The sequence below is a fragment of the Pezoporus flaviventris genome, unplaced genomic scaffold, assembly GCF_033815535.1.
Source record: "Pezoporus flaviventris isolate CSIRO_AGI_PZ_B2104156 unplaced genomic scaffold, CSIRO_AGI_Pfla_v1 ptg000029l, whole genome shotgun sequence".
NCBI lineage: Eukaryota > Metazoa > Chordata > Aves > Psittaciformes > Psittacidae > Pezoporus > Pezoporus flaviventris.
The window spans coordinates 10,224,420-10,252,273 of NW_026892577.1; the positions used below are offsets into that span (position 1 = coordinate 10,224,420).

General features: G+C 46.9%; 1 protein-coding gene across 6 annotated transcripts in view; it reads right to left on the bottom strand.

Moving 5' to 3' along the window:
* The window catches only part of CNNM2 (cyclin and CBS domain divalent metal cation transport mediator 2), a 124,350-nt gene extending 98,794 nt beyond the window's left edge, over positions 1 to 25,556 (bottom strand). For 2 of the 6 annotated variants that reach the window (XM_061458856.1, XM_061458855.1), the window contains exon 1: positions 23,929 to 25,534. In XM_061458856.1, the coding sequence (XP_061314840.1) occupies positions 23,929 to 25,519 (1,591 nt within the window). In that variant the 5' untranslated portion in view covers positions 25,520 to 25,534. Of the gene's footprint in view, positions 1 to 23,928 lie in introns of all 6 variants that reach the window. The other 4 variants (XR_009744353.1, XR_009744354.1, XM_061458858.1 and 1 more) reach the window with 4 other exon arrangements.
* Between the last annotated feature and the right edge of the window lie 2,298 nt (positions 25,557 to 27,854).

Here is a 27,854-nt window from a genome sequence, read left to right on the forward strand (position 1 = left end):
GAGCATTCACAACCTCCCTGGGCAACCCATTCCAGTGCCTCACCACCCTCACAGTAAAGAACTTCCTTATATCCAATTTAAACTTCCCTTGTTTAAGTTTGAACCCGTTACCCCTTGTCCTATCACTACAGTCCCTAATGAAGAGTCCCTTCCCAGCATCACTACAGGCCCCCTTCAGATACCGGAAGGCTGCTATAAGGTCCCCACGCAGCTTCTCTTCTCCAGGCTGAACAGCCCCAACTTTCTCAGCCTGTCTTCATACAGGAGGTGCTCCAGTCCCCTGATCATCCTCGTGGCCTCCTCTGGACTTGTTCCAACAGTTCCATGTCCTTTTCATGTTGAGGACACCAGAACTGCACACAATACTCCAGGTGAGGTCTCATGAGAGTAGAGGGGCAGGATCACCTCCTTTGACCTGCTGGTCACACTCCTTTTGATGCAGCCCAGGATACAGTTGGCTTTCTGGGCTGTGAGTGCACACTGAAGCTGGCTTATGTTCATTTTCTCATCGACCAATGAGAACATAGCCCCATGAGAGCACAGAAATGCAAGGGAATTCACAGAAACCTTCTCAAACTCAACTGTTAGGAAGTGTTTGCTGACACTGGCACATACAACCCCACGCCATCAGCCCAGTGACAGACCTCCTATAGCACCCTGAACATACCACAGACACGTGTGTGATGAGGCCTAGAGTTTTGCTGACAGCTGGAAAGAGCTCTGGGGGAGGAAGGAAGACAGGAGAGGATGGCGAGCTAGTGCTGGTCCTTGATACCCTCTGGGGCTATGAAGAAAGCACCAATTGCCCTGCAATACAGGGCACCCTTAAAAACGTTAAGCTTTGAAACAACTGGCAGTCCTACCCCACTGCAGGACTCTGCTATCTGCAAAGGAAAACCCAAGCTCAGAACTGCCCTGGGGAGCAATGGAGTCCTGCTGAGGTGAGCTGGGGCCCAACCACCCTCAGAAGCAGCTCCAGCCCATTTTAATTGACTGTCCAGACTAATAGCAAGTTATAAGCGTAAAGAGAGAGTGTAGCCGAAAGCAATGCTGACTTGGCCCTGCTGCTGATGCAGAGAGCAAAGGCAAGGTGCACTCTGCCATGCTGACACGATTTTCACATTTTGGGACCTTCACCAGGTCTCTGCTCTGCCTAAAACCTCTAATGGCAAGCTCTCAATACCCAAAACTGAAGCAGCCTGCCTGGAGTTAACAGAGCCTTTGACCAGCTTAGAGATGGTCTTGGCTGTTACATCTCCTCATTCCAGAATATTTCCATGACATTATTCAGTTATTTCTGCTCTTAACCATGAAAATAAATATGGGGCTGATCTCATTAAAATCTCCCAGAGACTTTGATGTAATTTTAATATATTACCACACTTGTGCTCCTACAGCTCTCTTGGGCTGAAGTGACACAGTTTTCCGACTGCTCTACCCAAAGCAGCCTGTAATACAAGTTGGCGTGAGTCAGCTTCTACCTCCGCACAGCTCAGCTAATAGAGGAAGTAAAACAAGGTGATCTCTTTTTAATGTTAGAATTCCCAACACAGTCCTCCCTGATTAATATTCACTATTTCCTCTAGTGGGGAATAAGAACTGTAGGTGCTTTACTCAATATGTAGCTATGCAAGAGTCCAAACCGTTGTTACTGAACTGTTCTTTGTCAGCTGCTTGCAGTGCCCTTCCGCACACCTCCTCACAGCCTCTGCAACTCCCAGAAGCATCACAGTCACTCCTTTCCCGCAGAGGGAAAACACGGGACCATAGCAAAGTAAGAACAGCCATGCTATTACCTAAGTAAAGGCAACTCTTTAGGGACTAACCCTCACCACTTACTTTGGTTGAAATCAAATATGACACTGAATGAACACCACTGCTCCTGGGCATCTGAATTCACACTTTCTGCATCCTGTTTTGAACACTCTGAAACACAACAGGGCAATACTACACAACTCCTCATTCAAAAAACCTTCTGCCTGGAGAAGACAATTTAAAACACCACTGAGATTTAACTGCTCCGAAAATGCAATTTTCACTTGTCTCTTGAATAACATCTACCTTTAAAAAAGGAATTTCTTAAAAGTAAAGACACCAGACAGGTAATACCTAGACCATCCTATACCCCGATAGGACTTTAAGGTGAAAACCACATCCAAGGCTAACACACAAAACACAGTTAGGGGATATTCAAAGAATAATTTTTTTAAAAATATCACTAGAAAATACCATTAGGGAAACATTTTTGGGGTGGGTGGGAAACACAAACCCCAAAACAATGGGAAAAGCTGACTTGCAGGCTAGCTAGCAAAGTCACTCATTGCAGTGCCACCCAGAAAGTGGAGGGGGGCACATTTATAGAACTAGTTTGACAGACTGCAAACATCACAATAAATGTTTTCTTCTCCAGTTACAAGGACGCAAGCAAGAAGTGTTACAGTTGTACAGCTTACTCGATGTCACATCTCACCAGTCAGCTCAGTGGTTGTCACCGCTGGACACTACCTCCTAATTCCATCCTGTGGCTTGGCAGTGGCCTGTTCTTTAGGTAAGCTGCAGCAGGGAGACTCTGCAGTAACAAGACATTACCTCAGTTTCCTTCTCAGCAAGGAGAGTGATCAATACCTTATGATGAAAATTCCTTGCTCCCAGTCACCTTTGTACAGTTGATCTTTACAGCAGCTCACTTCTGATGCTGCCTGTGATCCTCAGTCTATGTAAGGGCAGCTAAGTGTTATCTACTCCACATTCAAAGAATTTAGGATTATTTACTTGGGCTTCCATTCTATGATGGGAAGCCAGAACCCTCCACAGTGTTCAGACAGAAAATGATTCTAGCCCTGAGGAACTTACTGTTCCTCCTTTTTGGAGGTCTGGGGACAAACACTCAGCAGAATGCTGAGTTCAGGTAGAACAATTTATAGACATGAGTGCTCCAAACAAAATCCCAACTGTGCAATAAGCATTACATGACACAAAGTGAAACTGTGGGAAGCCAACATCCTGGGACAGACTGCAGGGTCCCAGCACAGAGTGGGGAGTTCCACTACAATCCCCAATAGCTACAACTCCTCTACAGGTGAGGGTTTCACATTCCGATCTGCAGACCTTCTTGATCTACACAAGTGACTGATTGTCACAGCTATAGAAGCTATGGGTAGGGAGAGAAGAGCTGACTACACACATGTAGAAGAGCAATCATGTAGCCAGCAGGCCCTTATGTATCTATTAAATATCCCTGAGCCTTGTCTATTAACACAATCCCATCCATACTATCAAGGACACAGCACTAGAAGCACCATGTGTGCCATACTTTTAAGCATAATCAAGGATGTTCTGATCCACAACGATCCTGAGTCTAATACTTTCCTAATGTTGTTTCAGGCACTGATTCAGTTCAAGTCACCTGTGGCTTCTCTACATGTCACTCCTAGCTATGGCTCACAAAAGTCTACGGGGACATGCAATTGGTATCAGTAAGATCTCTCTTTTGCTGGCCAAACTCAAGCCAGATCTCTAGACGGAGAAGACTAAAGCATGATGAAAACCTTGCCCATCCAACTGCATTTACACCAGCACAGATAAATATCATCCCTGACTAACCTCCCACCACCTCAGCCTGACATGAAACACTAATAAGTGGCTAATTGCAACCAAACTTAAAAGGACAGTAGTTACTTGCTTTGCATTTAAAAGGACCTCAAATATTTCAAAGCATGTTGCTATGCCTTTTCCACACAGCCCAGTAATGCAGCAAATGTTAGCCCTGACCCAAGATTTCAGAAGCAGGAGCGTTTTTTTTGTTGTTGCTGTTGTTTTTAGATAAGGGTTCTTCAAGCAGAGATTATGCAACCTGAAGAAAATGAGCTAACTGTTCTCCCTCATTTCTGAACCAAGTCCTTTGGCTAAATCTCCAGGCATTTACAAGTCTATTCTCCTAGAACTGTGTGACACAGTTATTTCCTCACAATAGTATTTTTTTAATAAAAAAATATGGAAGAGAAATTTGTACAAACGGTAAGAGTGAAACAAGTATTGCCTGCAGCTCTCAGCCTCTGCAGCCAGCCCAGAAAGGTTCAGCAAGCCTTCCTTGAAGCCACCCTCCCAAAGCTTTCTCAGGCATTATCCTTTTCTCCTGCCGTGCCCTCCACTTTACCCCACTGTTGCTTTTCTGCTCAGAAAAATACTCACAAAAATAACCAACAAAATCTCTGCATACTGCAAGCTGGGGCATGAAGTTGTGGAGAGGAATCCAGTCACTGTTAGGCAACTGTTTCCACAGAAAGAACGGGATTCCTGTATTCTAAGGCCAAACTGTCTTAATTCCATCATTTTACCCCCCTCTACCCCTCCAAATGCTCATAACAGGGCAGGTCAAGCAGGTCTGTATGCAAAGCTTTGTGATCAAGTTTCCTTCAGCAGCACCAAGGACAAAGAGCTACGAACAAACCACATTTTGCAAACCTGGGTTCCCTGCTTTGGGGAGGGGGAGAAGCAAGCAGGAGCATCTTCTACAAATCAATGGAACTGGGCCACAGAAGTCATTGAGCAATTAGGCAGAATCCTAGGACTGGAGGGCAAGAGCTCATTAACCACTCTGATAACAATTCTCAGAGGTGCAGAACGTGAACAACTCCTTACTTCCTACCTGTCTTATTCCAAATCTCCCACGCCCAAGGAACTGATTAACTGCCTTGGAAAGGCAAAATCCCCACAAGGCAGGGAATGGGCTGGGGGAGGCACAAATGAGGGAAAAAAAAACAAACCCAAATGACTGGAGCCAAGTAGCCTACATGCAGCGGAGACGAGGGTAGAAGTTTTAATTTTGCTTCCATGGATTTTAACAGCAGCAAGAGCCAGGGCTTACTCAATTGGGATTCCTAAAAATAGCACTTGCCTAAGTAACCACACAAGACCACATGGGGCTCTATTTTCCTTAACTAGCTTTTGATCTAATGGAATTCTTCAGTTAAGTAAAAGAAGAAACAGGGTCTTTGTGGTGAAAGCACATGACCAGGAGTTAGGAAAACTGGCTTCTCCTCCACACTGCTACAGATTTGTTTAGTCTTTCATGCAAAACAATGTAGCTCTTAAAGTACCCTTCCATCTCAGACCAAAACCTGTGACTGCATTTAAAAGCTGAAACATCCGTGCCAGCTTTACTCCTTTCGGCAAGCAAGCCAGCCACGCTGCCAGAGCTCAGCGCTGGCCACAAGGATCCACAAGCCAATACGAGCCAGATGAGGATCTAACCAATTAGCCTGGTTGCACTCCACGCTGTCATAGCTGCACTGATTGCAGCAGGGTTCACGTTAAGAAGAGTTTTGGTACATCTCTGTGTATTGCATTTATCCTTCTGCACTGTGTTCTAGCACTGTCCTCTGCACTTCACTTGCCTTACAAAGAATGAAAATAAACCTCCTTATAGATGCGAACATAGTTCATTAAGAGCTAGTAAGATGTTGGTCTATCATCCAAAGATGCTCAAACACCACAGCAAACCAATGAAGTCAGCGCACTCAATGCGAGAAAGCAGAGCAGCAGTTCAGAGGGCTGGAAAGTGCAAGAGCAGAGCGGAAGCGACACATGCTGGTATTTCAAACAGTCAACAAGCAAGTAACCTGGTAAGACCTCTGAGACCTTGACCAGGATAGACAAGCTCTGCCCTGCCAGAACCGGCTGCTTTCCTGAGTTTGCAGAACCCTACCTGCTTCCCACACCCGGGAGAAGGCTACAAAGGACTCCCAGCTGAAATCCTTCCTCCCACCCTGTAACCTGCCACAGAGCTTAACATGTTCCCCAAAAGCTCCCTTTAATCCTCCACAGCGTGAGGAGATGGGATGCCCCATGGGAGTGGGTTTAAGCAGAAGAGACTGGACAGCAAGACACAGACTGGAGCAGATTGTAACTGCAAATTAACCCCTCTCTGGCTGACAGGAAAGTGAGCCAAGCCCAGTGCAGAAGGAGGAGACATTTCAGCAGCCCCATTGCAGAGAAGGACGTAACACACCTGACAATACACTTAAACAGTGCAAAACATCTTTTCCAACACCCGCAGCAAGGCAGCTCCTATCCAGAAGATCTAACACACTTGAGCCCACAAGTGCTTGCCAAGTTGTCAACATGGCCTTTGATATCACAAAGCTTTGAAACCCCTGCCTTAAAGGCCAACACTTGTTTCTCCACCCATATTTGAAATGCAAGATGCCTGAAAGCTATAGAACTATTTTAACACCGAACATGCAGGAGTCTACACCGCAGAGTGGACACGTTCGCTAGGAACTGCAGTTGGAAAACTAACAAGTCCCCTACTGCTACAATAACCGTAGCTGCGTAACGGAAGACGTGCCAGGGATCGCAGGAAGCTCAAGCCTTCCAGCGCTTTCGGCAGTCTCCATGGAGAGACCGGACCAAGGAGCACCTTGTTTAAGCCTGTGTTAAATGCCAGGAGAGCAAGGGATGCAGGGCAGGGAGGATAAATCATCGCTTTTTTCTTTAAACAAACCCCACAACTTCAATCAAGTTGTACATGAAATTGAGGCCTTATGAGTGGGTTTTGTTCTCCTTCGGGGGGGGGGGGGGGGGGGAAGAAAAGACATTAAAAAGTTATTTCCCTACTTTTCAACAGAAACCCCATACATCCCAGCCTGCAGCTCAAGCATTACAGCTAAGGAAGGGATGCTTCATGCATTTTCCACTTCTGTTTTCTTTTCAGGGGGTAATGTTGATGCAGTTGTGATTTTCCAAAGTCAGAGGACATCATCTTTGACCCTATGCTTTGAGTTTTCTGCCCTTGACTTCACAGCTCATTGCACTACATCCCCAGTTCTTCAGCACAACATGGAGGACTTCACAGCACCTGAGACGCTGAGATCAAACAGTATCCCACAATCCACTGGCTCCTGCCAGGATGGAGCCCCAAGGCACCAGCCCTCAATTTTACAGCCACTGAAGTCATGCTTTCACTCCACACACACAAGAATCACCCACCAACTGCTTAAAATACCCTTCTCCACAGACATGCGTGTAACAGTCTTCCCACTTTGGCACAGTCATTTAGGAGTTGTAAGACATGCATTAAGGCTGGTCTGATCCAGACTTTTACAAGCTTTGCATTTCACACTGATGTTATCAGCTAGTAAATCATACCCACTGCAAGCAAAAGAATTTTTTATATGCTTTTCCTCTTTGCATTCCTCTGAACTGACTGCTCTGGATACATTAATTGTTTTCTGTCAATCATCTTTCCAATTAAGATCTGCTCCTTCCTTGCTTCCTAATTTTTTCAGTATGTTACACAAAATTGAGTTGCTGACTTGTTCGAACAGGGACAAGAGGAGCAATCAGTAGAGATTAAAGAATGCCATGCACCAGCCAACTTCTCAAACAACTGACAACGGAAACACAAAACATCTTAAAAGGAGAGGTTTACAGAGATGGCAGCTCTTGTATGTTGTTGGTCCCAAGATCATTAACATTTCTGTCAGTTGTCACAAGTGTGTTTTATGGTTGCACATAAAAGAATGACAATGAAATCCCCAAACACACACACAAAAGAAGAGTCCCCAAATGCTATCTCTACATTTTGTTAATTCAAATCCAAGCAAGACCAATTGCTTCTCATAGGGTCACATTTAATTTCTAGTAAATAGTACTACAGGAGCTCTATTCCAGGTTACACAGGGAGAGGATCATCAATAAAACACACGAAGACAAAGTCAATTGTGCCCTTATGGATTAGTTTAATTAACACGAGCATCCTCGGTGTTTTGCAGTCCTTACATAGAGGCATCTGTAAAGGACTCCAAATCAGGAACTTCTCTGGTCATACACAGAGTGTGCTATTTTAGGACACTGACAACTATCGCACAACTCCAGATGAACAGTAAATGAACCACCCGCTCAATCCACAAACAGAGTAGCTAGTGGTAGGTTTTGTTTCAGATAAAGATGCTACTGATTATGCATCAGCAAGAAGTCAGGTTGCAAGGCATTAACTAGTATGCTCTCATCTCATTTTCCCACCAGCAACAGGATTCTCAGATCCAAGTTTTATTGCTCAATAGCCACATCTTCTGCCAAAAATCACAAGGGAGCCAGGAGGAGGGGATGGCAAATATGAAATGGGACAACAGCTGTCAAGGTAATTTGATAGCAGCAATGGCTTCTTGAACCAGTGGACACTCTTGAGAATGTGAGCCAAGGCCTCCAGGCATCCACAGAAAAGCCAAGTAAGATAAAGAGCTCCGTGAGAGAGCTGATACAGATGTCTGAGACAGAAGAAAGAACAAAGCAAGCCAAGGCCATCTAACTTCTAAGAACTTCAGTTTTCCAAACAACAACAACAAAAAAATCAGAGCAAGTGTCCAAATGAACCCTCCCAGCCATGAAGACAAACCATCTTTTGTTTGAAAAATGTTTGCAAGTTTTCCCAGTACCCTTTCCAAAAACATCCCAAAACTACAGCATCCAAACAGAAAACACGAATGAAGAATGAGCTGACAGATTAAAGGATTAAGTCAATAATCTTCTACAGATTCAAATTTAGCTCAACTTCCACTACCAAGCAGTTACCTCCATTACGAGGCTCACATAAATTAAACTTACAACTACAGATCAACTCCTAACAGACCAATGTCCACAGCCAAAAGCTTCCTTGCTGTGCCCATAACACAAAAAATGTCTAAAGGAAAGAGTTATCCTGGAAATGCTGACGATACCCATACTTTTAGTTTAACTGCTCTGCTAAATGAACCATCACTTCAGCAATGACACATATCCTTTGGTGGAACAGTAAGAAGAAAGCTCATTTGCCTGTGTCTATGTGGCACCTGTTTTACTTCCACTGAACAGATCACCAAGACACTCCAAAACCACAGGCAAACACAAACAGCAAGTCAGGAGCGTGTTAACCGTGACAGGAGCAGCAGAGGGAGGTCAGATACTTCAGGGATTATTGTCATCAGTAGGTTTTACTCTGTTTGGGTTTGTTGGGTTTTTTTCCCTGTTTTTCTAGGATACTTTTAGTTTTCTGTATTTTATTCCGTGACCCTCTCCCATGCACTGAAGAACTGCAGTTCCCTCACTTTCCCTATCTTTACAGAGCTTCTGGATTCTCCTACACCACCCCCATACCCATGCTTGTCTTGTAGGAGTGTGAAGAAGCTGGAAGAAAGAAGGAAAGAGAAAAAACCCAGAAGCGATCAGCTTTGTTCACTTTTACTGTCACTTGCTACAGAACTGCTATATACCAAGAACCATGATCACTGCCAAGATGCATCTAAGTGTACATGACGCAGATAAACTGCTTCTTCATGCTGAAGTCAGCACCTTGACGGACACTAATACAATCAGCCCCTTTCATTAAAACCACCTTATTCTGACAGGGGAAATAAGAAGCATGTGACCATTGGCTTCAAGAGTTTAGTATCAAGTTTCTAAATCAAACTGCAAACCTAGTTTGACATTCAATTTCTCTAGTAAGATTTTCAAACACTGTACTCAAGTACTGTGCCTACTATAAGAAGCCACTGGCTTGTTCAATTGTGGCTGTAGACTTCCCCACAAGCATTTCAACTCCTTACCTGACCCTGGAGAGATCATCTATCACTGTTTTTGTAAACAGTTACAAAAACCCCCTTGGCCAACACAAGAGTTTTTGCCTTAAGCACTGGTCCTGCAGAGCGGACATCAGACAATGGGAAGAGGAGGGTGGCTTCTGCAGGCCTCCTGACCCCCACGCGTGCACATAAAGAGAATCTGCAGAATGACTGCCTTGAAGCCAAACAGGTTTAACAGCCCTTCACCATCTCTGAGGCAGGAGGCAATTTGCTTGGTATGTCACAGATAAAAATGTGCATGCGTTGGGCTAAGGGTAATGAGACATGTACCCCATGCCACTTCAAAAGGTTAACAACTCAAAGGTTGCGACACTCCCATCTCTTCCTTGCATCCTACCTAGTCCTACCATCCTTCCCCTGTCTCCCTGTTCCAACACAAAATGATTAAAAATTAAGGAAAAGTAATTTTCTCTGATACTAGAAATCTATTTCTGTCACTTCTGGTAGTAACTTTTCCAATGGGATTTCTGAATTTACACTTTACTGGAGGACAATGTTCACACACCTCTTCTTTTAGTCAGCTAAGGGAAGAAGGATGAACTAATCTCTGTCCATCGCTTCCCTGCACAAGCCTAACCCCAGGAGAAGGATGAGAAAATTGACCATGTCTGCACTGTTCCTGTCACATCCATTTTGTGCATGGACAAGCAGCAAAATTCTCAGCTCCTCCATCCTGTTCCTACCTCCTATAGCAAAGAAAACAAAGAGTGAGGAAGGAGCTAGACAGATCAATATGATCACAACTGTAGCAAAACTTCAGCTGTTGTAACAGTGGTGTCCTTGATTGAGAGTCCAACACTGAGCTTCTGCGGTAACAGACACTTTAATCAGACATCAGTCATAAACGGAAGCATGACGAGACATAGTGATAATTGTATCAACAGGACACAAGTTCTTTCGATTCCATGTCATGGAGGCAAGTCCAGCCTAGTCCCTGACGTGCACATGGGCCCAACAAAGCCATCAGAGCAGTGGCAGAATCCAGTCTCTGTCAGTATACTCAGAAAAAGTAGGACAGAGCAGGACAAGGGGTAACAGGGTCAAACTTAAACAGGGGAAGTTTAGATTGGATATAAGGAAGAAATTCTTTACTGTGAGGGTGGTGGGGCACTGGAATGGGTTGCCCAGGGAAGTTGTGAATGCTCCATCCCTGGCAGCATTCAAGGCCAGGTTGGACAGAGCCTTGGGTGACATGGTTTAGTGTGAGGTGTCCCTGCCCATGGCAGGGGGGTTGGAACTTGATGATCTTAAGGCACTTTCCAACCCTAGCTATTCTATGATTCTATGACATACCAGGGAAGCAGCTTGGATCATCCAAGAGCAGGGCTGGAGACAAATAGCAGGTTGGTGGGCTGCTATTCCCCCTTATCACACCATCACACATGGAATAAAGGAGTAAAGCCCAGTTAAGCTACCCTTTCAATTCCAAAATTCACCAGCAGAGAAACTAGACTTCGATCTATATCAGTGCATTCCTCTTACCCAACTTGCTCTAGACTCCTTGGAACGGATGGCAATGAGGAACACTCTTGTGTTAGCCTCTGGTGTAACTAACCTGTCCACGGTGCAAGAACAGTTTTCCAGCTGCACAAGTAATAGACCTTGAGACTTGCTGGCTCATGAGGGAGCCCAGGTTTTTAATCATGCTTAGGTTACCACCTTGCCACTGACAAGAAAAAAAGGAGTTACTTGCATACTCCCCCTCAAGATAGGGAATTTAAGCAGTAACAGGCATGTACTTAAAGACCTGCCTACTAGGTTTTCAACCCAGCAAAATAGAAAAGTATTTAATTCATAACCAATCCTAAACTGGGCATTCCCTTTAAACTCTCTGAAAACACAGGATAAAAGGATGAACGGCTCCTCTAACAGTAAGGAAGAAACAACAGGTTAAAACCCCCTGTTATCAGTAAGAGGTTAGAAAGCACCCAACAATTAACTTTACAACAGCAATTTCAGTACCCATAAAGCAACACAGAACAAAGCATTAACCATTGGGGCATTCACCTTAACTATGTCTCCACACAGCCTAGTAGATGGCCTCATCTCATCTCATCTCTCACTACTTTCTCCTTGTCTCTTCCTGATTTTCCTCCCTTTCTGCTAATAAACTGTGCCAGAACTACATACTGATCTGCAGAATGGAGTGAAACACTAAATAAAGACATTGATAGCCAAGAACCTCATGGCAAGAGAAACAAAATCTGAGTCACTGGAAGGAAATTTTCAATACTCAGGCAAGGAGCTATTACATGAAGATTAAACCAAACTCATTATATACCTTAAATTACAGGAGAAAAGCTGAAACCATTCAGTTGCTACAATGAAAGGGATCAAAAAAACAGTCCTCGTTTTAGAGCAAAGTAACTGAAGCACAAGGAGAAGGCATCACAGTCAACATGCAACTTTGGACAGTACTAGTGAATTCAAAAGATCAAACCCTCCACTTTATCCTTGCCCAATTCTCAACTCACTTGAAGCCCTTAATTCCTTGGGTCAGTTTTCCATTTTGGAGGAAACAAACACAAAGGAATACGTCCCAATCATCCTTACAGCCATAGAAAACACTGAGAGATGGTAATTCCCTTTGTTAGGAGAACTGCTCACAAGCATTACCATATGAAGAGTTTTTGCTCTCAGGACCTGCATGCTGCCTCTAGCTGTGAGAAGACACGTTTAACCACAGCACACACTCATTCCTTGTCACAACTACTAGCTGCAGTACTGGAGAGGATGGTTAACATAACCTCATTTGTTAAAAGAGCCTTTTGAATTTAAAGCACTTTGCTCTCTCCTAAGAGAATGTCCACTGTGAAGCTTCCTCTAAAAACTGGCAGGACACTCCTGTTTTAGTGCTTTTCAGAAGAAATAGATGTAGACCCAGACTCAGCATAAATGTCACCCAAGTCCCCAAGCCTACTAGCTTCCTTATGGTAGCTCTTTGGTCAGCATCCTCCTATAAGCCTTTCAAGCACTTCTCAAGGCACTCGGCTCTTTCTGCTGAGCAGGAGGTAGATGCAAGTAGAACACAGGGTACCAAGATGCAGTCTCCAATACCTTCCAAGTGTGTTTTCAGCTAGAGAGGAATTGGATAGCAGGGAGAAATAGCAAACTACAGACCATTATCAATATTAAACTTGGGAAATAAGAAACATTTTGTTAACTTCTCTACTTTATGCTTGAGTTAAGATATTAGAGCTTAGCTATTAGTTCCAGCATGGCAACATGTCTATCTGAAAAAAAGATCCCTTCACAAAAACCAATAGTTTAAATGCAAAACCATCAGGAATATAGCTAGACAACTTCCCCCTTTCTGAATATTTTCCTTGGAACTTTTTGGTTGGAGCCTGTGCATTGCATGGGGCGGAGAGGGCTATTACTCTTGGAAGCTATACTCCCGAATTCTTTCCTTTACTGGAAGATGTGAGGTTGATGATTTGCAAAGAAGAAATGTATTAAAGCCTCCTACCATTGGACCATGCTCAAACACCAGGCAAAGAACAAGTTTAAACCCAGTTTTCCGACCAGGAATGAGAAATGAAAATGTCCTTGACACTCAAATATATGTGCCTTCACCCCACACCCTTCGCCAGTCTGTCTCTCATAAAAAGAAAGCTTGTTCGAAGATTACAGCAAAAACTGAAAAATTCAAAACAGCTGCTCTGGAAAGCAAAATAAAACCATTAACAGCATAGCCATTGACATCAGAGCTCTCCTGGTAGACCAGTCATCCTATGCACAGCAGGTGTGCCCTGCAGAGAGGAGGAGGAGAGACTGGGATTCCCGTCTGTGGTGCATCACACAGCACAGGGAAACCTTCACCCCCACCCTTAACCCTAAGGGCATTGGAGAAAGCAGGAAAAAACAAAGCTCCTGTATTTGCTTGCACATTGGCTGTGCACACTAGGACTGCGCTCACAGGTTCAACCCTCAGCTGGCATCCAGCAGCAGACTGCTGTAGTTCTTGGAGACTGCATCCATTATGCAGGTAATTAAGTTTTTTCACTGCCCCAGCTGCCTTCCTCAAGCTCTAACCTCAGGGGATTCCCACGTTGGGAAGCTTCACCCCCCACTGAGACTGCCTACAGGGTGAGCTGTGCAACTTCTCCCTTTCCAGGTTCTCGTTGGGAATCTTCAGACAATACAACACAAACTGGATTAAACCAGTAAACTACTGGCAAGGCAATTCCACATTACTGATCGTAATCCCCTCTGGGCCTTGTCAACTGAACAGAAAGACCTACAAAACTGTCAGTCCTGATTGTGACAGAGACAGGCTCCATCATATGGAAAGAAAATAAAGCTTTAAATGCATTGTGATCTCTGTAAGGGTCACAGGAAGACACAAATATGCTGGTACAGAAGGAACAGAAGCAGGCTTTCCTCTGCATGTGATAAACTTTTAGTAGCTGATGTTGAATCTAAAGTACACTGTACAGGATTTTCACTAAGACAGAAATAGACAATGATTTTGAATGGGATTTTGATTTCTCTGGGAAAAATCCCATTCACATAGCACAAACAATTCTTCAGCACTAAGAATAAAATAAAATACTCCCTGTGAGCAGTGTGAAGTTCTTGAATTTAGCTGCAGTAATCAGTGTTTTCAAGCTTTACCACTAAAACTAGAGTATCAACAGGAAGATTAAAGTTATTCCCCATGAGGGCAGGGAACCAGCATGCAACGACCAGATCACATCTGAGGAACAGCATAAATCCCACACTTTTAGTCCATATAGCTATACCATATAGTCCATACAGTGAGCTACTCACAGGACCACTGCTCCAGCCTCCAGTGAAGCATCCCTTCCTCTTCTGTGCTAAAAGAAAAGCAAGATGCAGGCAGCAAGTCTTCATCATATAAATGGTACCTTGAGAGATGCTTCCTTCCTCCTCCCCACATACTACATCAAGACACCAAAATAAAAGCTGAAGGTCAAAAAGCTCTACCTGTACACATACCTCAGTTACACAGCAGGGGAAAAAAAAAACACACAAATTCACATAGCAAACCCTACCACACTAATTTATCCACCTAAGCAAAAACTTAGTGAAGTCCCTTAGAGCAAAAGTTAGAGCTGCTGAATAACTGTAATTCATAATTTAGGCCTACAATAACTAGTATAAAATAACTTAAACCTCTTATTAGATGCCCTGTAACATCAACTGAAATCCCCTGTCTGCGCTTGCTGTGTATGGGAATTCTAACAGTAAGAGCGGTACTGGCTTCCAAAGGAAAGATGTCCCAGGCTTGATAGGAAGAATTAAGCCTGCAGCTTGCCTAAACCCCACTGCCACACCTATTTTTGATGCCAGATTGTAAATTTTTATCAAGAACAAGTTCACACCAGCAGATTTTCTTCCCTTTTTGTAGGAGTCTAGAAATTGCTGACAAGCAATTCACAGGCAATAAAAGTGAACAATTGCTCATCCTTGTCCTCATATAACCGTTGCATGGAAAGGGGTCCTGCAGGCTCACTTTGGCCAAGGCTGCACTTTGAACCCTGCAGTGCAAAGGGCAGGCAGGACAATCTTCTGAATGCCAGAGGTGGAGTACTGGAAAGAAACCAGAAATGGCAAGATCCTTCTTAAAACTCCTTGCTGGCAGCAGAGTACCCAACTAAGGCAGAATCAGTGTTTTGTTGCCTTCATTACCCATGGACAAGTGGGGAAAATAAAGCCTTGTTCACCTCCACAAGGATCAACAGTCACGGATGGCTCCTTCATATAACTCGAAGGGATTACACCACCAGCTTTCATTCAGGCTTGCTGCATGAGAGAACCTCAAGCAAGGAGGAACTCAGTCTTGATGGCACAGTACACCCTGCAGAAACAAGGTTACAACACCACTCTCATTTGAAAAGCAGATTCTTTAGGGCTGCCAGCAAAAGAATGGTGTAATCCCAACGGAAAGCATTACAGAAAACAAACCTATATAGATCTTTTGTACTAAATGTATGTGCTCATCTTCTGGCCCCAGCTCCTTTGGCTGGAGCAAAGCTGTTTCATGGTTAATTAGTAACTGCAGCAGAATCATGTTAACTTGTAACACTTGAAGCCTCAATAACCCAGGTTTCAGTTCCCAGATTGACAGGCATCACACTTACTCTGCCTTTCCAAATGCAATTCTTTGATGAGAAGGGCTGTTGCTTCACATTTAAGCACTTATTATACCCAACAATTTACAAACAAAATGCTTCAATACAAAAGACAACAAATCCCATTCACACAAGCTGTCATAGCTTTCATGTTTCTGTTCCATCTAGGGCAAGTTGGTTACATGACAAGTTGCTTTTCTAGAATTCTTCCACTAGTCTTTTCAAGCAGGTCTCATCACCAGAAAAGACCAAGCCTGACTTATGTCACAAAAATAACCACAAACACCCATGTAGGAATCTTAATTTCCAACATGCCAGCCAACCCAGACAAAGAAACATCTCCTGCATTTACAAGCTGTGTACTAGAACAGCACAGTCAAGGCCACATAACCCATATGATGTCTCATAGACAACACATAAGTGTGGCAAATCCTGAAAGTCATTCTTCTCATCAGTGAAAACTACCCACTACCAAAATTCTGGAAGGCCCCAAGGCAATTTTAACACAAAACATGAGAACAACGGCTCAAAGGTCTCCAAGGGCCCCTAATGATGATTCCCCAGAGTGGAAAGCTACTATAGACAGAGCACTTTTGAGTAAAAGAGGGCAAAAAAAGGAAAGAGTGGAGACAAGGTAGAAAAGAAGCAAAGCCTCTTTGTTACTGGGGACCAGGAATGGTAAATTAAGCTGAGCCAGCCACTGTGTTAAGCACATCCATCCTGTCCATGCAATGCTAGTGGCAAGTCAAAAGCACATTCAATTTCACTCCAAGCATGATGGATCTTCCTGCCATCTATCTACTTCATGGTTCAAGTTGGAGTGTGAAATGGGAACCTGGTTCTAACAAGTGCACTTTCTGAAAGACACAGAACAGTTCCATGTCCTGGAGTCACAACACCAGTGGGGGTTTTCTGTGGTTTTTGTTTTGGTTTTTTTTTAAAGAAGCCATGGGATACCTTTTATACCTTTTAAAAGACTTTAGTTTCCCTGCCTCAACTCATAACAATGCATTTTTAAGGATGAGAACTTTGTTATTCTGTGTTGTACAAAGAGCCATTTAGACCGAGGCACTTCTCAGCTTACCTGTTCCAGGCCATCCCTTTCTCTTCCTTACACCTACCTGTCTGTAAGAAGATCTGCACTGAAGTGAGTAGGTCATCTCTTTCCCTTATAGTTCCTTAACCAGCTTTGCTTTTCATACCCTTCTCACAAATGCTTGGTACCCCACCACACTTAGCCCCAGTTTATGCCCAGCATAGCTGCTTCTGCCACCAGCTGATTTTTAGGCCAAGGGAAAAGGTGGACTCCACCAAAAGGTTAATGACAAATTTATCATCTCTTTCTATTACTATGTATTGTTAAAAAGTGAAACAAACCCCTTCGCTAGATAGTCCTGAAACAACTCGGTGACCTTGGCAGGAACCAAGCTGGATCAACCACCTGATCTGGGACTGTTAACCATGTGCTGTTGGCTGTAGCTCATTACCACCAAGTATTTACCCTCCTGTTTGTAGCTGGTAGGCTGTATTTCAGGGCCTTGTCAAATTAACAAGAGTGCCAGGTCATGCTTACCAGGGTATGGTTCAGAGCCCTAGAGTACTCTCTGTTGAGGGCTTGTTTTACAAGCTCCATTAGTGAAACTGGGAGGGACTCAACACTAGAAGTGCAATTGGTCTACCTAGACCAGCTATTGCAACACAGCCCTGTAGAGGCACATAAGATACAGTTAGCTCTTCTTAAGTATTAATGGGAAAAAAAGCACAGAAGGATGATACACAGACTCATTCAGCATACTGCTAGGCCACTCCTTTCATTCTAGGTCTACGTGATGGTGACCAAGCAGCTGTAAAACTCGCTTATGACTTAATAATAAGCATACACTGCAAAGTGTTTAGAAGAGGTGAAGCAGTGAGAGTTCAAATTCTCAAGGTCTTAATTCCTGTGCACTAGAATGTCTGCCCTTCAAGAGAGCAAGACAAAATCAGACACTTGTCAACCCCAGGAAGATGAGTAGGTCTTGTCCACAGTTTAATGGCACTGATGCTCCAAGCTAAGGGACCTAGTAAAGCCCCCTAATACTCCCACTCTCTATAATGACTCCTTCAACAAAGAAGCGAGGGAACTGGGGCTCATAACACACGTGAAGTGTGAGGTGGCTAACTCTCTCATGTCCTCAGTTACCAGCTAGAGTGATATCACAGCCTGCCAAAACAAAACCTGCCTTTGGATGGCTTCATACAGAAATCACAGTCAGAAATGCAACCTTTAGATCCATCTCTTTCTGCCACTAGCACTGCAAAACTACTGACAGGAGATACCCCATTTTTGCTGTGCAAGAACTGACAAAGGTTCAGTGTTGATTAGACACACTCACCAACCGAAATAAACATCTAGGGCTATTTAACAAAGACAGTATCTTCAGTTCCAGGAATATTTCAATTGTAGCCTGATGAGATCACCAAGCTTCTGCAGGGAACTAAATAAACTTACTCAAATACTTCCTCTGAGCAGCCATAGCCATTGACAGAAACAGTACTGCACAGGATTCACCACCATTGCTCTTACCCCTTAGAGTCAACTGAAGTCCACCAGGGAAGCATTCTGCTGCTCAGAATCTCATGTTGGCAGAGAAATCCCAAAACTAAAAAGAAAATCTCAGCCCTAGAAGAATACTGCAATGGTTGAACTACCGAATCATCTTCCTGCGCTACTACCTTTGCTCAAAAGTTGACATTCTGCCTCTTCATTCTACTCGAAAATTGGCCATGAAATGCTGCTGGTTGCACAGACTGACCTGAAGTTTACATCTCTGCCTGTTACAGATAACCTTTACAGACAGAGAGAAAGCAGATAGGAACATGGTTCACCTGTGGTGGAATTCACTCCTATCAGCCTCAGTGCAGGAAAGCATTTGCTAACTTAGCAAACAGTTGAGGGGAGGAAAAGGTAACTTCTTGCGTTTGTTGAATGACAAGAGTTGCTAGCAATTGCTTAAAAAGCAATCAAAGAATCATACACAACATGAGCATCAGATTCAAACCTCTACTGCTCAAGCCATATAATCCACTTACCCCTCTCCTTGCCAGCCACCTGAACCATGTGTTTCTTTCTACTGTCAGCAGCAGACCAGAGCCTCCAGATGGGTCTCTCACCTAGGCCAGCTCTCCAGCAGCACCTCTTCTTCTCCTGATCCCTAAAAAAACCTTACCAGTAGGAAGTCCAAGAAGAACTGGAGCTGTTCTCCAATGCATTCCCCTTGACACCTTCCCCTCAGCATACCAGCAGGAGGGCTGCCTGCAGTAACCCACATCTGCTCCTCTTCATTGGAACAAGCGCTCATCCCCTAGGAGCTCTGCAAGGCCAGCAAAGCTCTTGGCAGCGCAGTACCTGCGGGTGCTACACTGTCAGACAGCCAAGAAACAGTGTCACGAGGCAACCCCCACCCCCACATGCAATTTTTGTTCAAGGAACAAATCTGCAGGCATATCATGAGAAGTCTTCTGTATCTTGGTGGCAAACTCCCTCCCACCTACCACTCCCCTACTCTCTTTCACACAAAAAGACTCCACACTGGACCTCCTCAACACCTTTCCCTTTATATGAATTTCCGCAAAAGGATCAGAGGAGATGCCTTTTATTAGCCAAGCAGCCTTGAAAATTATATTGTTTTCCAAGGAGTTTTACATCCCCTTCATAATCCCAGAGGGATTTATGAGTTTCTTCCAGTTTCCTGTAATGCTGCAGCCACAGGCGTACACAGAAAAATGGCTCAGGAGACAGACAACCTGTCAGATAAACTAGAAAGTGAGCATGCAGACCCATTAAATAAGTTATTTATGGGGAGTCTGGACTCTGGATGGTATTCCATAAAACCTGAAAAAGACCAGGAAAGAAGCCACCTACACACGCCCGGGTTACAGCTGTACCAGAAAGGTAGATGACTTAATACCAGAAAAACCTCAGACCAACAGCAATCATACAAAACTTTGGATCCCTGGGCTACCAACCACTTGCTGCCCTACCTGCTTCCAAAAAGAGGATCTTTGTGCTCAGACAAGGAGTAAGCAGGTCTAGGTATTCTTCTCTGCTCCCTCAAAAGTAAGGGGTTTATGTTTTAAGTTGCTGGGGGTTGGTTTTCTTTGGAGGGGGAAGAACTAGAAAACAAACAGACAAAGTTTTTCTCCAGGTCTTATGTCCACACTCAATGTAACCACCAAACACACACACTATTAAAAACAGTCAATACAAGCCCAACAGAACCCGAAGAGAAGACCATCAAATTAAATCCGACATTGTTTTTAGGAAAGAAAAACCTTTTAGAGACCAGTTGGAGATGATTTTAATAAGGAATCCAGGAATTTTCCCAAGGCTGCCATGTGATTCAGGCAAGCAGAGCTCAGAAATGCTGCACGCAGTTACTGTGACTTCTTTGCAATAGGTTATTAACTCTAATCTTCCGTATAACATAATAGTGGATACAGATGTAAGTAAGATCAAACATATGACTCAAAGTCTCCAGGTAAGGAGGGCTCTGACAAACCTCCAAAGCGGTCCAGGCCACCAGGAAAGCAGCAGTACAATGGCTGGTAGAAAGTGGGCCGGTCTTGAAATATTAGTATTACAACATGAGGCTTTTCAAGCTGCATTCTTGTTGCTCTGGCAGGGAGGGAGCTAGAAATAGAACACTTTGGATTTAGGATCACACACACAGGGATCTACCTGTGAAAAACACTGAGAGCAAGTGCCAGAGAGCATTTGAGAAGAGACTTAGGAAAACTGTCAAAAAGGGAAGTGGGGGGAGAAGCAAGCCCACACACTTGTCAACAAGAAAAAGGAGATCAGTGGAGACAGTTCACTAGCTTCTTTCCAAAAATTACTTTGTCTCTCATTCACTCCCTGCTGCAGCTTACAAAGCAGGACACAATCAGTCCTGGAACAGGTAACAACACCTTGCTTCCCTTTACAGCAGTGGCCAACATCAGATCTGCTGGTAGTGGACTTTTTTCAAATGAAGTATCTCTCTGCACTAAGCAAAGTTGGGCAGGCCATTCCTTAGGCCAGTATAAAGGGTACCTTACACTTCCTTGCATTAAATGTGAATGATTAAATTAAAGTTAAACACACAGCCTGCTCACCTTGTAGGCAAATGGATTTGACAGTGCACATAGAGGTAGGTATAAGGTCTGTCAATGAGAACAGAAAATTGCCCCTCTTTTAAAAGCTACTTATTTGTAAGTAAACAATGTTTTTTAGAGGGGAAGCTTTCCTGCAGACTGCTTCAGAAATCATGTTTATTCACACTTTAAGAGATTAGAGCAATAGCGACTGGGAACATGCCACAGCTCACTTTTAAAATTAAGTTTCTTGCCTGGCAGCATAGAAGTGAAACAGATACTGATTTTGCAATTGTGGGTGAAGAACATTAATAATAGGCCCACCACCAAATCCTCCAGCTGCTCAGCCTAAGCACCAGAACAACTACAGAACTACACAATTCATCTTCTGCAACCATGGAAGAACATATATCCTGCCATGCTTGGCTTTTAATCCCCTCCTTCTAAGCCTTCAATTCCATGCTTAGGTTAAGAATGTTTTGCTCCTGCCCCAAAAGTGAGCTTCAAACCCCCATCTATCCAGCTAACTACCAAACTGCTTAAAAATACAGGTTTTTTTCCTTAAAACCAGTTAAAGCATTCAACTGACAGCACTATCACACAAGCTGCCTCTTGCACCAAACTGTGGTAGCAGGGACCTGGGTGGAAGGAAAACAGACATACATGTGAGTTTTGAAGCAAGCCTGCTTTGGGAAAGGTCAATGTGATGGGAAGGGAATGATTAAAACTGTAGGCTTATTTATTTTCAACACTACCAGAGAGTAACATGCAATTTGATTCTCACCTTTAATTTGTACATTCTCATGGGAATTTGGCAAGGTTGCTCTGAAGAAGAAAGTCTGAAGCACTCTTGCAAAAGACACTGCGCTATGCCAGATCAAGCAAGCTATCAGTTATTTACATTCATTTCAAAGGACAAAGGAAGCCATTTATTTCCACCATATCTGCACTTTTTAAGGAGAAACCAGTTTGGACAGAGCTGGTCCTAACACAGGGCTTGCCCATACAGACCAACCACCATAACTATTCTGGAGTACACATTTAAGTATGATCAAACTAGATTGAATTTATTCACAACTACAGATCCTACTCCAGGACACAATGATGTCAGGAGGGAATACACATGTTAGGAGCTACTGGGATATCTCCTACGGCAGGCAAGGGAAGTCCTCTAGCTACCAGGGAAAGCAGTCTCTGGCCTGCACCTTCCAAGCCACCCAGAAGTTTTAAGAAGCCTATTTTAAGCACAAGTTTCAGCAACTGTAAGGAGGCATATTTGGCTTAGCCACACTTGCAGGATTAAAATGTGCACGTAATTCTCCCAGCTATTAACAAAAAGGACTAACACAGAGGAATGCATTGCATCTCTTTCCTGACAGGGGTAATAAAGTGACCAACGTAATATTCATCAGACAATTTGCTACAAACAAAACTAGAAAAAAACATAAGTCTTGCTACAGATTAAGAACCACACTATGCTTCCTTGAGTCCAAATAACAGGGCAGGGGGGTGAGAACTACCCTACGCCCACACATACAGCAAAATCCCATCATAACCAGCCAACAGTTAAGTGACATCATTGATTTTCCCAGATCCAAGCTGCAGATCCCACAGTGCAGAAATCACAGCCGAGGGAGGCTCTCCTTCATTTCTCCTTCAACAGCTCTGAGCCCAAGTAGTATTTCCCCATCACTACATCAAGACAGAAAGAGATGGAGAAAACCACTCAATAAAAATAGAAGTATGCTCACCTTCTATCTGGGAAGAAGAAATAAAGATGAGAAAACCAGAGGGGTAACCCTCCAAATACCCAAAACTGAGTTAAGCAAGGAAAAAAAAAAAAAAAAAAAGAGAGACCAAATGCCATGCTGTCAAAGCTCAGCGTGTGGAAAAAAACAGCTCCTGAAATTTAAATGGCAATTTAAATTTAGTACCTAGGAAGACCATTCACCAATTTACGAAGTTCTTTTCAAGGTAACTTTTGCAATCGACAAAAGGTGAATTCAGATATTCCCCATGAACCTAACTGTGGAGTCAGTGCAGCTGTAAAGATCTCATCTCCCAAGGACTGAGCTGCTCAGGGGTACACTGATCAGATCTCCCCAGGTCCAAACAGCTCCACGGCACTCCAACAGCCTTCAGTTTTCCAGCACAGGAGTCTATACACCCAGTGCGTTGGAAATTTTCCTTAATTTTTTTGAAAGCACTATCCTGCAGAGCCCATATAGAGCTGTTACTTGGTGCACAGAGAGGAACAAATTTTAGAAGGAAAACAAAAAATGTTTTTCCTTTCTCGAAGCAAAAGCTTCTAACAGGAATTAGGATGCATTTGTCAGGTCAACACCTCCTACGAGTAAGAGGGGGCTGGGGCCGGAAAGTCTCAGTCCCGTTCTCATGGAACTAATACACATTGTACATCAGAGGCAGAAAGGGTCATGTCTTTGCTGAGCCTGTGGTCCTGAGTGCAGAAGGAAAAAAGCCTTAAGTACAGCACCAACAGCTGCTTTTGAATGTATTTTAAGACCCTGAAACTATTTATGAGTTACAAGATCATAGCATCAATCAAAATGACTGGAACACGAGCACAGAGCTGAGGTCGGGCAGCTGAGCCTATGAATGGAGCTGAAGCGCTGTGTTTATCTCGGCACGTGTGCGCGCACAGAGCCTGAAAAGACACCCGGGCAGCCCACCCGCTCCTCACTGTCAGCCCAGCTGAAAAAGCACAGAGAAGACACAGCCAAGGAACGGGCGCGGATTCCCGTCAGCAGCTCTCGCTATAATGGACAGATGAGTGGAAAAAGCAAGAAAGAAAACAACCTTTGCTTGGCACTGCGCCCACACACACATCCCAGTGCAGGGAGGAAAATTGGCCAGGGGCACATACCAGCCGCGTATCAGCTTTCTGGCCCAGGGGACAGGCAGATGCCTATATACTGGTCACTCTCTGTCCTGAATGCACCTTCCCAAACCCCTCCATGAGCAGGAACCCAGGAGGCCTCTCTGCAGCATGCCCTTGCCTCAGGAAGATACCACTGACCACTATCAAGCAGCACTTTCCCCCCACGCCTACATCACAGCCACAGGTACAAGCCCACCTTTCTTGAACTCCTCTAGCATGGCATCGAGCTTGGTGTCATTGAAAACAAAGTGCAGCGGATGGTTGTAGAAGCGGGTGATGGTCTTGAGTGGAGTGCAGTCATCAGGGTCCACAAATGCCAGGTCCTTAACAAAGAGCAGGTCCACGATGTTGGAGCGGTCACCCTCGAAAACAGGGATGCGGGTATAGCCGCTCTCCATGATCTCAGACATGGTGTTGAAGTCGAGCACAGCCTCGGCAGCAATCATGAAGCAGTCTCGGAGGGGAGTCATCACGTCCTCCACAGTTTTTGTGCGCAGCTCCAGGGCTCCTTGTATAATGTTGAGCTCCTCCTTGACTAGATCATTATAAGGGTCGGTGACCCGCAGCATCTCCAACAACTTCTCACGGTTATAGACCGTGCCGATCTCCTGGCCCAGGACACAGTCCAGCAGCTTGCTGACAGGGTAGGAGGCCGGGAAGGTCATCATCATGAAAAACTTAGTGAGGAAGATGGTGTTGGCGCCCACGGCCAGGCCGTGCCGAGAGCAAATGGCCTGCGGCACGATCTCGCCGAAGATGACGATACCGATAGTGGAGACCACCACGGCCACCAGCCCAGAGCCAGCAATGTCATCCAGGAGGATGGTAAGCGTGGTGTTGACCAGTACATTGCCCAGCAGGAGGGAGCAGAGCAGATAGTTGCCCTGGCGCCGCACAGGCTCGATGCGCTTGGCATAGTTCTTCTCTTTGTCCGTGCCACAGTTCTGCACAATGCGCAGCTCCATGGGGTCCAGAGCCATGAGACCGAGGTTGAGGCCGCTGAACATGCCCGAGAGGCAGAGGAGGAGGGAGATGAAGATGACTTGCAGCCAGAAGGGCAGCAGGAACTTCTTCTCCTCACCCACAATCATCTTGGTGTCCTCACCATCATGGTAGATCCAGGTGGTCTCGCCCCATGGGGGGGGCCCGGCCGGCCCCTCAGCACCCGCCAGCCCTCCGGGGGACCCGGGCCCCAGTGCGGCGGCGGCGGGGGCCGAGACGGAGGTGCACAGGTAGTAGGACTTGCTCTTCTCCGTCTTGCGCAGGGGCTTGATCTCGATCTCGATGATGCCCGAGGTGCGGCGGTTCAGCACGATGTGCGGCAGGATGATGATGTCCGAGGTGCGGATGCCGCAGCGCTGCGGGGCGCCGCCGCCGCCGCCCCCCACCCCGCCGCCACTCCCTCCGCCGCCGCGCCCCGCCGGCCCCGCCACCGCCCGCCCGCCCCGCCGCCGCTCGTGCTCCGTGAAGGCGATGCGCGACCAGGTCTCGTTGTTGATGTTCTGCCCGTAGACCCGCAGCTTCACCCGCGTCCGCTCGCTCACCCGCAGCGCGCCCCCCTCCATGAAGGAGACGTCGTCCGTGTCCTCCAGCCGCAGGCCGATGATGACCGTCTCCTCCGCCGCCGAGGGCGGGACGACGGCAGCAGGCGGCGCGGCGGCGGCAGCAGCCGGGGGCCGCCGGTCCAGGCAGCCGCCGAGCAGCAGCAGCAGCAGCAGCAGCGGCGGCGGCGGCACCCGCGCCCCCCGGCCGCCCCCCGCCATGTTCCCACCGGGCAGCGCGGCCATCTTTGGTCAGGGCTCGGCGCCACCGCGGCCCCGCATCGCCGCGCGGCGCCTGCGGCGTGCCCCGGCTTCCCCGGCGGCGGCGGTGGCGGCGGGCGAGGCGCGGCGGCGGGCGAGGCTGCGGGCACTGCTGCCCGCGGGACCTGACAGGCGGCGACTGCCGGGCCGGGCCGAGCCGAGCGCCGCCTCAAACCGCTGCGCTCCCCGCCCCTCCCCGCCCGCCTCAGCGGGGGCGGGCCCGCGGCCGCTCTCCGCCAATCAACGCCCGCCCCCCACGCCGATGGCGGCCAGGCCCCGCCCCGCCGCTCTCCACCGCCTGTCCAGCCCGCAGGGCGCGTGACTCCGGTGTGTACGCCAGCCGCGAGGGGGCGGGGCCGGCCGAGCGGCCACCGCCAATGGCGACGGAGCTCTGGGGCCGGCGAGGCGGAGCCTCGAAGGGGCGCGACCAATGAGGGAGCGATGCGGCCGGCGGGCCCGGGACGGCGCGTGCGGCGCTCTGCGGGGCTGCTCGCGAGCTCCCGCGCCGCGGGACGGGGAGCTCGGGACCGCACGGAGGAGGCGAGACGGAACGGGACGGAACCGCTTCTCCTGCCGCCCCTGCCCGGCCCCGCTCCGGCTGCCGCTGCCCCGGACCAGCCGCACCGCTCGCTGCCAGCCGCGGCCCCTTTGCACCGCCCCGCGTCCCCTGCTACGCCGGTCGGTGGTCGTACAGCGCCCTCTGGCGGCCCCGCGCGGCGGGAGCATCCCGTTGCCCTGCTGCCTCCTGCGGGCCGGAGATGCTCCTCGGGACTGCCCCGTGCTCGGGGACGTGTCCTCGGCACTGGGTGTGCTACCGACCGGGACAGCGGCTCTCCCGGCACCGGCCGTTACCCGGTCCCGCTCTGCCCCCAGCCGCGGTCGGTGTGGTAACGTGCAGCGATTCAGCCGTCGCTCGCCGTTCCCGGGCACCCTCCGCCCGGTGCCGCGGTATTTCCTCCGCTGTGTCGTTCCTGCGAGCGAAATTAAGCATTAACTGTTAAACTCGGCAGGGTGGCACTCCCCGCTCCCATCCCCGCCTTCTGCTCAGCCGCCCGCGGCACCTCCACCCTCCCCGAATTCAACACACCCTTGCCCAGACCGGGCATGATTGAGGCCGGGGCTTTGGAGCTCCCACTGGGGCCGTTCAACACTTCCCAGGGAGCTGCACCCTGTTTCACTTGGCCTTACCACTGCATGCACAGAGCTGATTTGGGAAAAGATCTGTAATTTAGCGTGTGCTTACATCCCACCATCCCGAGAGCCAGGCTGCTTCCGAAGCCTTAGCTGCCATGTCCCAAACCCCACAGGGGCAATAAACACCCAAGGACCAGCCTCATCACTCCTCTTTCCACTAGTGATGAGCAACACACATAGAGCACAGGATGCAGTTTAGCAGTTTAGGTGAGCAGCTGTGGGAGCACCCGGTATGGTTTGTGGTGTTTGAGACTGTATTTTGGGTTTAGGGAGATCCCTTAAGGGAAGTAAACCACCACCCCCACCCCCCCATTTGAGCTCTTGGAAAATGGAAAAGTAGAGGATTTCACAGGCCAACCCAACACAGGGAGCAGAGCATAGTGCTCATGGGGCCTTAGCCACAGATCTTCCATGGTGCCAGACCTCATTCAGCTCATCCCAAGGGAGTCCTGCAGATCTGCTCCCTCGGGGAGGTGATGGATGCTGCTGAGACACAGCAAATCCCTGCTAACCACAGTGAGCAGGGACTCCCGAGCCACTTCCCTTTCACCTCGGAGTGAATCAGAGCACCACCACTTAGGGCTCCTGTCCTCACTGCACCCTCCCTGCCTGCAGAACACAGTAGAGCTCCACACTGGGAGAAGGGCAGTTGGCTCAGCTCTGCAACCACCAAAACACCAAGAGCGGGGTGTTGGACAGATTATTTTGGGGTTCTCCACAGATGGGGCTGCAGGACCTCCTCACACCTTGGGGGTGGGGGGGCAAAACCCTAAAGCTTTGCATGCACAAGCAAAGCCAGGCAGACAAGACACCCCCACATCCACAGCCTGGTGAGGACCCCTACTGAAAGCTCAAAGTCAAGTCCTTTCAGCTGCTTCCTCCCAGAAATGCCAAGGATTTGGGAAAAAACAACCCAGCACTATGTAAATAGGGTGGCATTTAGCTGTGCCCTTTTTCTGTATGCATGGAAGAGGGGGACCTTGCTGTGGGGGCCTCTGTCCCCAGGGAAGCTGAAAGACCACAGCAGGGACTCATGCCTTTTTAATGACAGGGTTTGCAGTTAGGGCCCCGTGCCCCATCTGCTCTTCCGTTCACACTGGGGAGGCTCTCTGATAGCAGGAACTAA